The sequence below is a fragment of the Otolemur garnettii genome, unplaced genomic scaffold (assembly GCF_000181295.1).
Source record: "Otolemur garnettii isolate 467f Iridium unplaced genomic scaffold, OtoGar3 scaffold00021, whole genome shotgun sequence".
Taxonomy (NCBI): Eukaryota; Metazoa; Chordata; class Mammalia; order Primates; family Galagidae; genus Otolemur; species Otolemur garnettii.
This window is the reverse complement of record NW_003852416.1, coordinates 18,203,227-18,214,699: the sequence shown is the minus strand read 5'-3', so window position 1 is coordinate 18,214,699 and position 11,473 is coordinate 18,203,227. Positions and strand designations below refer to the sequence as shown.

Below are 11,473 nucleotides of genomic sequence, written 5' to 3'. Positions count from 1 at the left end.
AAATTATTTGGAGTTAGTTAAGATCTCCAGGCTAACATGCATGGCAAATTGTTGAAGGTGACAGATGAGGGCATGGGGGTTCATTGTACTATTCTCTCCACTGTTCATATGTTTGAAATTTTCTATAATAATTTTTTTAATTTCAGATAAATTGCAGTGCAGACTTTTGTAACTAAAATACACCCAATGCCTAGGGATACTTTTAGCAATTTTGAGGAAACTGAAAGAAATTCATCCCAATTTTGATTGTCATTCATGATCATTTTAAAAGGATAGTTATGGGCAGCGCCTGTGGCTCAGTGAGTAGAGCACTGGCTCCATATACCAAGGGTGGTAGGTTCCAACTGGTCCTGGCCAAACTGCAACAAAAAAAATAGCCAGGTGTTGTGGTGGGTGCCTGTAGTCCCAGCTACTCAGGAGGCCGAGGCAAGAGAATCACCTAAGCCCAAGATTTGAGATTGTTGTGAACTGTGATGCTACAGCACTCTACAGAGGGTAACAAAGCAAAACTCTGTCTCTAAAAAATAAAAAATAAAAAAATAAAATAAAATAAAAGGATAGTCATAGTACATGGCAACCAGTACAGGTTCACTAAGTTAAAATGTACCAAACTAACCTTCTTCCTTTTTTTTTTTTTTTTTTTTTTTGGTAGAGACAGAGTTTCACTTCTAGCCCTCTGTAGAGTTCTGTGATATCACAGCTCACAGCAACCTCCAACTCCCGGGCTTAACTGATTCTCTTGCCTCAGCCTCCCTAGCTGGGACTACAGGCGCCCACCACAATACCCAGCTATTTTTTGTTGCAGTTTTGCCAGAGCCGGGCTCAAACCTTCTACCCTCAGTATATGGGGCCGCCACCCTACTCACTGAGCCACAGGTGCCGCCCACTGTGTTCCATTTTAACTTAGGGGTTAAGCATGTGATTTACCAGGCAACTGTTGTAGACAATATACCTGGATTTCACCAAATCACCTGGCAACATCTTATATTTGCATGAGAGGCTCAGAGTAAGGTGAAGAGGCCCACTTTGTTTTATACAAATTTACGGAAAAAGGCTTCATCCTGGAGTCGCCAGACTAAGTATGAATCCTGCCTTTCTCTCTTTCTAGTTGTGTGTTTGGTGGTTACTTCACCTCTCTGAGCTTTAATTTTTTTTCATTAGTGAAGTAACAGTAATACTAGGTTACTGTTTACTAGGTTGTTAGGAGGGAGGAAGAAGAAGAACTTCTACTAAGGTACCCCAACCTAGGCCTCCTGTAATCCCAGCACCATGGGAGGCGAAGATGGGTAGGTCACCTGAGCTTGAGACCATCTAGGGCAAGACCCCATTCCTAAAAATAGCTAGGTCTTGTGGCAGACATCAAGTCCCAGCTACCTGGGAGGCTGAGGCAAGAGAATTGCTTGAGCCAAGAGTTAGAGGTTGTTGTGAGCTGTGATGCCAGAGCACTCTACCAGGGGTGACAAAGTGAGACTCTGTCTCAAATAAATAAATAAATAAAACACCCTAACCTATTACCCCTGACATCATATTTGCAGGCATGATGAAGATATGAGGCAAGTAATTGGAAACAGAGAGTTAACATCAAGAGCCTCCCTTTACTTAGTGCTAGTACAGGCCTGTAATTCCATCAGGGTCAGAGGCAAGTTGCAGGAGAAGCCTGAAGCAGCCTCTGGTGTTTTCTTGTTTGTTTGTTTGTTTGTTTGGAGACATAGTCTCAGCCTCACTATGTCGCCTTGGTAGAGTTTTCTGGCATGACAGCTCATAAGTGATTGATTCTCTTGCCTCAGCCTCCCGAATAGCTGGCGCCTGCCACAATGCCCAGCTACGATTTGGTTGCAGTTGTCATCATTGTAGGCAGACCCGGGCCAGGCTCAAACCTACCACCTTTGATGTATGTGGCCGGTGCCCTACTCACTGAGCAACAGGCACTGAGCAGAAACAACCTGTATTCTACAAGCGTAAGAAGAGCACCATTCCAGGAATGGATATTTCTCTTAGCACCTCCTAAAGAGAAACGCTACTAACCAGAGAAGCCCAGCCACGATGATGTTTTTTTTTTTTTTTTTTTTGAGACAGAGCCTCAAGCTATCCCCTTGGGTAGGAGTGTCGTGACATCACAGCTCACAGCAACCTCCAACTCCTGGGCTCAAGCGAGTCTCATGCCTCCGCCTCCCAGGCGCCCACCACAACGCCCAGCTATTTTTTGGTTGCAGCCATCATTGTTGTTTGGCGGGCTCGGGCTGGATTCGAACCAGCCACCTTAGGTGTATGTGGCTGGCGTCTTAGCCACTTGAGCCACAGGTGCTGAGCCTGATGATCTTGGTGAATTCCTGCCCTGATCTTGCTACCTCTAGAAGTTCCAGTGGAAGTAGTAAGTGTAGAAGATGCAACTTCCTACATTGCGGTAAGTTTTAACTATTTAGATTTAAACGTATTTTCAATTCCAATACTCCAGATCTCAGTGACGTATGAACGAGGCCTAACTTTCCCAGATAAAATTTCCCTTCTCCTGCGTTGAGTTCCTGAACTCAGATCAGCCTGGAAACCTGGCCCGCTGAGAAACTTTCATTTACACAGATTAAATCCAGACTGTTTCTTTTCAGAGCCAAAGAGACTGCGAGAGAGACCGAGCAATGGGGGTGAAGGGGTTGGGGCCGGGGCCGTGTCACGTCGGTGTCTCCGTGCGGCTCCAGGGAGGCCACCAGGTGGCGCCCCGGGGCCCACTGCGAGATCAACTTCCCTACTCTACTGCTAACTCTTCCCGGCAGCCGGGTCCGGTTCCGGGCCGGGGACTGGAGAGCTGTGGCCGGCCGGCTTCCCCCTGGGGTTCCCCAGCTTCAGAGATAGCCAAGCGTTAGGTGCGGCGGAAGCTCCTAGTCGTCTGGGGCACGCCTGAGGAGGTGAAGAGACTGCAACCTAGGCCCTCGGCCGGGGAGGGGCCTGATCAGTGGGTACTTCCTGGGGCTAATCCCCAGGCCAGGGCAGGCGACGGGTAGACAATCTTCCCCAACTCCCCGCCCAGCGCTAACCCTTCCTCTCTAAGGGGCGTGACTGAGTTGCTCTGGGTTGGCTGCTCTAGTCCGGAGTTAAACTTTCAGCCAATGTAAAAGGGCATGGGCGTGACGCCTGGAAACGTCACGGGAATTCCCCCCTCCGGGGGGCCGGAAAGGGGCTTTCCCGGCTGCAGCCAGTGTGGCTAGAAAGGTGTCTTGACCTATCCCAGGCGGGTCGGACGCGGGGAGAAACTGGAATCAGAGCCGCCGCCACGGTGAGTGGCTGGATTCAGACACCTGAGTGGCCGGGACACGAGAAGGGCGGGAAGAGGGCCTTTAACTGACCGAGCCCCGGGGCTGGAGAGCAGCGGATACACATACCCAGGGAGGGCGCACACAACAAACAGGGCTCACAGGTACACGTCAACATCCCTATACAAAGACAAGGCGAGCCGGATCATACACTTGCACCTATGCGGGCGTGCGCACGGCAGCGTCCGTGCAGTCGGACTCACATGCACACGCAGACGTGCTCACTCGTGCCCTTACACATCAAGGCATGCAGATATGTACCCACATTGAGAAGCTGGGGGACTCACCTGTTTACAGGCATGCTCACTTGCACACTCATGTTGATGCCACAGGACACAGAACATGCACCCAACTCTAAAGCTGAAACACACTTGCAGAGCTGTGATGGAAACACACGTGTATTACACACAGCTGTGAGACTGGGGTGGGAGCATGCAGGGGTCTGCCGGTTGCCTGGACCCCAGAGCAGGTACGCTGTGGGGATCAACCGCTGCTGAGATGTTTTGGGGAGGGGAAAAAGAAGAGCCTATCCCAAGAAAGAGACACTTTTCCTCTCTCACCCTGCGGCCCCAGAATCATATTTTAGGGGCAAAACTTTGGGCCCCCTAACTGGGAAGAGCCCCCGCCTACGGGCCCATTCGAAGAGGAGGCCTGCAGACAGCAGGAATGTCCCCCCAAAACCCCCGGTGGTGAATCAGCCGTGGCCTCCCTCTCGGCAGAAAAATCCCAAGGTTGCTCCAGGCCGAAGGAGGGGAGGCGGGCGGAGGCAGAGCAGGCCCTGCACTGAGAGCCTCCTCCAGCCGTGAAGGGCCTTCCCATCCCTTGCCCCGAAGGGAGAAGAGTGCCTTGCTTCCAAGGGGCCTCTCTGGCTCTCCTCGCCCCTCGGCCCACTGAGAAGCTGCAGGGGCCCCGGAGGCTGGAGTGGGCCTCCAGCACCTCCCGCTGCGGGGGCGGGGCCAAGGCGTCATTTCCAGGCCCGCCTCTCCTGCCCCGCCTCCCCCTGGTATTTTCGGGACTTTCCTAAGCTGCTCTAACTTTCCTGCCCCTTCCTCCGGCCGACCCAACTCCGGATCTAGCCGTCCACCGGATCTCACCCGCCACACCCGGACGGGCGGCCGGAGGAGATCGGACCCCCCCCCCCCAAATCTGGCCCCCATCTCCCGCCCACCCCTATTTTAATCGGACTCCCCTCTCCCTTCTACTCCCCCTCTCCTTAGGCAGGCACCTAAAACTCTGGGACCAGCACCCGGCGGGAGCCACCAGAGCCGGGCCTAACCCAGAGACATGGAGAGTTGCTACGACCCAGTGAGTCGGGACGCCTGGCCCTGAAACTGTCCGGCTGTCTGTCCCCTTGTCTGTCTGTCTGCTGTAGTCTCTCAGCTCCCTGTGATAATGTGTGCCTTCAGATTATCTCAGCCTGCCTGTCCATCTGTCTGCAAACTCTGCTTCCACAGGGAGCTTTCTCAGGGGGCTGGGGAGGAAGGGGAGTGACTACGGAGGGCCTAGAGATGGGAGGTGGGGTTCTGGGAGTGGCTCAGAATCTGCTGCCACCAACAGCCTGTCCCTAAACCAGGGTCTGGATGGCATCATTGAATACGATGATTTCAAATTCAACACCTCCATTGTGGAGCCCAAGGAGCCTGCCTCAGAAACAGGTAAGTCCCCTGACCTCCCTTCTCTTGGAGCAGGAGGGAAAGCCTGTGGTGTGCACTCCACCTGAGGGGTGGGATTGGAGACTCTGGTTCAGCAAGGCTTCTCTGTCCGCAGCTGATGGCCCTTACCTGGTGATTGTGGAACAGCCTAAGCAGGTGAGTGAGCAAAAGGGACAGTGTGGCATGGCTTCAGCTTTAGAGGCAAGTGGAGTGGTTGTAGCTGGCTGAACATGGTGGGGAGAGAGTCACTGTCTGAGGAGGCCACAGTGGGTTGGATGGTTGGCTGTAGTTCTAGTTCAGGGCAGACACTATCAGTCATTGTCACTGCTGGCTGGGCATGTGGCTGGCCAGGGTGGTCTCTCCTGATCGCAGTGTCACTTTGCCTTTGGACCTTCAGCGAGGCTTCCGATTTCGATATGGCTGTGAAGGCCCCTCCCATGGAGGACTGCCAGGTGCCTCCAGTGAGAAAGGCCGGAAAACCTATCCCACTGTCAAGGTGAGCCAGGATGCTGCTGGAGGGTGGGCTAGTGGACAGTGTTTCTAAGGGCATTACTGACAGCTCCTGCCCCTCTCAGATCTGTAACTACGAGGGACCAGCCAAAATCGAGGTGGACCTGGTAACGCACAGTGACCCGCCTCGTGCTCATGCTCACAGCCTGGTGGGCAAGCAGTGCTCTGAGCTGGGGGTCTGCGCCGTGTCTGTGGGGCCCAAGGACATGACTGCCCAGTAGGTGTCCCATATCCCCTGCCCCCACTGGTATGACCCTTCATTATCTGCAGTCCCAGGGCCCAGCCCACCTCTGTGAGCTTAGAATCTGACCGAAGGGAAAGACAAGTTGGGCCCCAAACCCAAGGGCCCAAGAAAAAACTAGAATAGCTTCCTTGAGGAAGTAGGGCTGAGCTGAGCCCTGGCAATGAGGAAGGTGCCTCAGAAGGAAAGGTCTACATGGGCAAAAGCCTCTGACTCTCTGTCTTGTCCCCAGATTTAACAACCTGGGCGTTTTGCATGTGACCAAGAAGAACATGATGGAGATTATGATACAAAAACTTCAAAGGCAACGGCTTCGCTCCAGGCCCCACGGGCTCACAGGTATAGGGCAAAGGGAGTCGGGATAGGTGCTCATGGAAGAAACAAAAGGAAGGAGGAGCCGAGGGGTCATGCATGTGTCCATTGCCCAGAGGCCGAACGGCGGGAACTGGAACAGGAAGCCAAGGAGCTGAAGAAGGTGATGGATCTGAGTATTGTGCGACTGCGCTTCTCTGCCTTCCTTCGAGCTAGTGATGGCTCCTTCTCCCTGCCCCTGAAGCCAGTTATCTCCCAGCCCATCCATGACAGCAGTGAGTATCCTGACTCCCTAGGGTGCCAGACGTAGGCACCAGAGGGAGTATAAGAGGTATCCTCAAGTTGTAGAGTCAGATAGCCCTGGGCTTTTGACCCAGACCCTGCCACATGTGAGTTGAGTGATCTTGAGCAAGTCTTTTCAAATCTTGAGTATTCCTTGTGTCTTTGGTGAGGATGCTGGTAGTTCCTACACTCCCTGTGGTTGCTGAGATGATAAATACAAAGCACCTGGCTCCATAAATGTGACCATGGCTATTAAATCATTTCAACTAATCTATATCCCATCCCCATAGAGTCTCCTGGGGCCTCAAATCTGAAGATTTCTCGAATGGACAAAACAGCGGGCTCTGTGAGGGGTGGAGATGAAGTTTATCTACTCTGTGACAAGGTCCAGAAAGGTGAGGCTGAAGCCCAGGCTGGGAACTAAGGAGATTGGGTATAAGATTAATCCTAGCAGGTGGCACCTGTGGCTCAAAAGGGTAGGGCGCCAGCCCCATATGCCAGAGGTGGTGGGTTCAAACCCAGCCCTGGCAAAAAAAAAAAAAAGATTAATCCTAGCACTCTGGGAGGGCAGGGCAGGTGGATTGCTTGAGCTTAGGAGTTTGAGACCAGCCTAAGCAAGAGTGAGACACAGTCTCTACTAAAAAAAAAAAAAAAAATAGAAAAACTAGCCAGGCTTTGTGGCAAGTGCCTGTCTGTAGTTCCAGCTATGTGGGAGGCTGAGGCTGAGGTTGCTGTGAGCTATGACAGCACAGCACTCTATCCAGGTGACATTGTGAGACTCTTGTCTTAAAAAAAAAAATATTGAGGGCCAGGGTACCTCCAGGATAGATAGTCCTAGAGATTACATAAGGACCTGTGGCCAAGCTTCAGTTTTCTCTGTAGATGATATTGAGGTTCGGTTCTATGAGGATGATGAGAATGGATGGCAGGCCTTTGGAGACTTTTCTCCTACAGATGTTCATAAACAGGTACCAAGGGGCCAGGGCCTGGGCTGGGAGCTGAATTAGGCAAAGGGTTCACAGACTCCCTGTGTCCCCCCCCACCAGTATGCCATCGTGTTCCGGACACCACCCTATCACAAGATGAAGATTGAGCGGCCTGTAACTGTGTTCCTGCAACTGAAACGAAAGCGTGGAGGGGATGTGTCTGACTCCAAACAGTTCACCTATTACCCTCTGGTGGAAGGTGGGGCTGGGCTGAGGATCCCAGGGGGCTGGCAGTAGAGGGTTGGCAGGGCTGAGCTGGAGGATCCCAGGAACTCAATCAGGGGACCCAAGAGCCAAGTCAAGAGTGGGGCGGGTCCCAAGCTGTGTTTGCCAGGAACCAGCCTGAGGGCTTTGGGGGAAAGGCATAACCCATGAATTGGGGTTTTAATATCCCATTTCCCTCTGTCCCCAGACAAGGAGGAGGTGCAGCGGAAGCGGAGGAAGGCCTTGCCCACCTTCTCTCAGCCCTTTGGGGGTGGCTCCCACATGGGTGGAGGCTCCGGGGGCTCGGCTGGGGGTTATGGAGGAGCTGGAGGAGGTGAGTGGCTGCTGCTGGTGGGAAGGGCGGTGGAGGGGGAAGGGGTAAAGGGAAAGAAGCCATGGAAGAAGAAACCTGGGAGGGGTCCTGCCTAGTGCCTCCTCCCCACAGCCCTGCTTGTACCCACAGGTAGCAGCCTCGGCTTTTTCCCCTCCTCCTTGGCCTACAGCCCCTATCAGTCAGGTGCGGCCCCCATGGGCTGCTACCCGGGTGGCGGGGGCGGGGCACAGATGGCGGCCTCAGCACCCAGCTTGGACAACGCGGAGGAAGCAGCAGAGGAACCTCAGGCCCCGGAGATACTGCAGCAAGGTACGGCTTCCGGCATCTAGGCGGTCGAGACGCTGAGGTGAGGACCTAGCCCTTACCCACGACCCCTGTCACCCATAGCCCGGGAGTACAACGCGCGCCTGTTCGGCCTGGCGCGGCGCAGTGCCCGAGCCCTGCTGGACTACGGAGTCACGGCGGACGCGCGCGCGCTGCTGGCAGGACAGCGCCACCTGCTGACCGCGCAGGACGAGAACGGAGACACGTAGGCCGGCGGGAGGGAGAGAGGGAGGACTGGGTCTGGGATGGGAGGTCATGGGGTCGGGGCAGGAAAGGGCCCTAACTCTAACCCAGACCGCGCTTCAGGTACGGCATCGCTGTTAACTAGTCCTGCTCAAGGTAGTCTATTCAAACCAGTTTTGTGGACTGTGAAAGGGGCACAATAATAGTACTTATCTACTTCAAAATGTGCTGGGAAAGATTAAGTTCAAGTACAGCAAGGGATGCCCTTGGAGAAGTTCTGGGTGCAACAGGCCTCAGCAAGGGAGATTATGGAAACAGTGGGCTTTTCAGGGCAGAGGATGCTCTGAGTGGCTGGGCTTGCTAGGCCAGACTCCCTCCCCAACCCCCAGGCCCCTGCACCTGGCCATCATCCATGAGCAGACCAGTGTCATTGAGCAGATAGCTCATGTCATCTACCATGCCCAGCACCTTGGCATCGTCAACCTCACCAACCACCTGCATCAGGTAAGGGAGCACCCACTAGTGAGAGGCAGGGATTGGGAGGCAGATGGGTCTAAATCATGGGCAGGCCTGGCTCACCCTGCTTTGTCCATAGACGCCCCTGCACCTGGCAGTGATCACCGGGCAGACAAGGGTGGTGAGCTTCCTGCTGCAGGTGGGTGCAGACCCGGCGCTGCTGGATCGGCATGGAGACTCAGCCATGCACCTGGCACTGCGGGCAGGTGCTGATGCCCCCAACCTGCTGCGTGTGCTGCTGCGGAGTGGAGCTCCCACTGTGCCCCAGCTGTTATACATGCCAGACTTTCAGGGTGAGTTCCTTCTCTCATCTGGACTAACAGGACAGGGATGAGGACCAAGGAGAATATCTGGTGAATGTCTAGAGTGGACATGAGATGTTTAGGTTGAGTGGTCAGGGGCTATAGCTACAGGCTGACCATGCTGCCTCCCTAGGACTGTACCCAATACATCTGGCAGTCTGTGCTCGAAGTCCTGAGTGTCTGGATCTGCTGGTGGACAGTGGGGCTGAAGTGGAGGCTGCAGAGCGGCAAGGGGGCCGAACAGCCTTGCATCTAGCCACAGAGATGGAGGAGCTGGGGTTGGTCACCCATCTGGTCACCAAGGTGGGACTGAGGATTGTGGAACGGGTGGGGCCGAGGGTTGTGGAGGGACCGAGGGTGGTGAAAAGGTATATGGGAGGAAGTGACCAAGTGGAGTGTGCTGTGGTCAACCACTCCTTTTCACCCCACAGCTCCGGGCCAATGTGAATGCTCGCACCTTTGCAGGAAACACGCCCCTACATCTGGCAGCTGGGCTAGGATCTCCAACCCTCACCCGCCTCCTTCTAAAGGCTGGTCCGTTTCACCCTTAGGGGCAGGGAGGAGGTAAAGGGGTATCACTTGGGTCCCCCGCTTTTCTTTTTCTTTTTTTTTTTTTTTTTTGAGACGGAGCCTCAAGCTATCCCCCTGGGTAGAGTGCCATGGCATCACAGCTCACAGCAACCTCCAACTCCTAGGCTCAAGCGAATCTCCTGCCTCCACCTCCCAAATAGCTGGGGCCACAGGCGCCCGCCACAACGCCCGGCCATTTTTTGGTTGCAGCCATCATTGTTGTTTGGCGGGCCGGGCTGGGGATTCGAACCCACCACCTTAGGTGTATATGGCTGGCGCCTTAGCGGCTTGAGCCACAGGCGTCCCCCGCTTTTCAATCCTCATTGTATCTCTTGATGACTGCCTCCCTCCCAAAGGTGCTGATATCCATGCAGAGAATGAGGAGCCCCTGTGCCCCTTGCCCTCGCCCCCTACCTCTGATAGCGACTCGGACTGTGAGGGGCCTGAGAAAGACCCTCGAAGCAGCTTCCGGGGCCACACACCTCTTGACCTCACTCGCAGCACCAAGGTGAGGCCATCTAGGACTAGAAGCACCAAGGAACAGGGCATGTCATGGGCACAGGGGTGGGGTCCTCAGTATGTGGAGTGAAGGATCCCTAGGCTTGAGGAAGGCTAGGAGGTAGTAAAGGTGAGGCCATCTTCCTAGGTGAAGACCTTGCTTCTCAATGCTGCACAGAATACCCTGGTGCCTCCTTTGACCCCGCCCAGCCCAGCAGGTGAGATGTCATCATATACTCCCAGGCCCCAGGCCCTCCTCACCTAGGTCTCTCCTCCTTTGTCAGTGCCCCTACAGGATGTCTCCCTTTATCTACAATGTCCTAGGCCCCCTGTAGCCCTGTCTGCCTTCTCTTTCATATCACCTGGGAGAAAGGCAATGTCCAAGTTGCCATGTCTTCACCCAACTCTGGAGGTATCTGACATGTCTATATGTGTGTCCTCTCAGGGCCAGGGCTGTCACTTGGTGATACCGCCCTGCAGAACCTGGAGCAACTGCTAGACGGGCCAGAAGCCCAGGGAAGCTGGGCGGAGCTAGCAGAGCGGCTGGGTCTGCGCAGTCTTGTGGACACATACCGAAAGACAACCTCACCCAGTGGCAGTCTTCTGCGCAGTTACGAGGTGGGTTAGCCGGTGCCCTGCCCTAGGTCCTGGATTCCTTTCCCCAGTCTCAGAGCTTGATGCACCCTTGGCCCCAAGGCTCCCAACCCCAAACCCTAATTCACACCTCAGACTTATTCCTTCTCCTCAGCTGGCTGGTGGGGACCTGGCAGGTCTGCTGGAGGCCCTGTCTGACATGGGCCTAGAGGAGGGAGTGAGGCTGCTGAGGGGCCCGGAGACACGAGATAAGCTGCCCAGCACAGGTAAAGGGATCTCCCTGGAAGAGGGATCTGGGCTGGAGGGTGGAAGCCCTAAGGCCTTGACCTCCTCTTCCTTTCCCTTGTGCTTCATTGCCCCCGCAGAGGTGAAGGAAGACAGTGCTTATGGGAGCCAGTCAGTGGAACAGGAGGCAGAGAAGTTGGGTTCACCCCCTGAGCCACCAGGAGGGCTCTGCCATGGGCACCCCCAGCCTCAGGTGCACTGATCTGTCACCCAACCACCAGCCCCCATTCTGGACTTCTCTGTATAGCACCCCTACCTCTCCCAAATCTTATTTAACACCCCATGCCCACCCCTCAGTTGGGGCAAATAAAGGATTCTCATGGGAAGGGGACCCTCCCTTCCCAACTTACGGCAGTCCCTCATGTGATTCTTGTC

The 11,473-nt window shown here is 54.6% G+C and overlaps 1 protein-coding gene across 1 annotated transcript; it reads left to right on the top strand.

Moving 5' to 3' along the window:
* Nucleotides 1-3,132: 3,132 nt before the first annotated feature.
* On the top strand, nt 3,133-11,447 carry NFKB2 (nuclear factor kappa B subunit 2). The gene is made up of 23 exons (XM_003787224.3): nt 3,133-3,268; nt 4,523-4,610; nt 4,879-4,960; nt 5,073-5,113; nt 5,355-5,453; nt 5,533-5,684; nt 5,941-6,047; nt 6,137-6,295; nt 6,593-6,697; nt 7,185-7,270; nt 7,349-7,487; nt 7,701-7,826; nt 7,956-8,135; nt 8,214-8,355; nt 8,723-8,837; nt 8,929-9,142; nt 9,285-9,454; nt 9,583-9,685; nt 10,078-10,229; nt 10,368-10,437; nt 10,665-10,837; nt 10,968-11,079; nt 11,179-11,447. Exons 2-23 carry the CDS (start codon nt 4,590-4,592, stop codon nt 11,298-11,300), a joined length of 2,670 nt encoding a protein of 889 aa, XP_003787272.1. The 5' UTR covers nt 3,133-3,268; nt 4,523-4,589; the 3' UTR covers nt 11,301-11,447.
* Nucleotides 11,448-11,473: the final 26 nt, after the last annotated feature.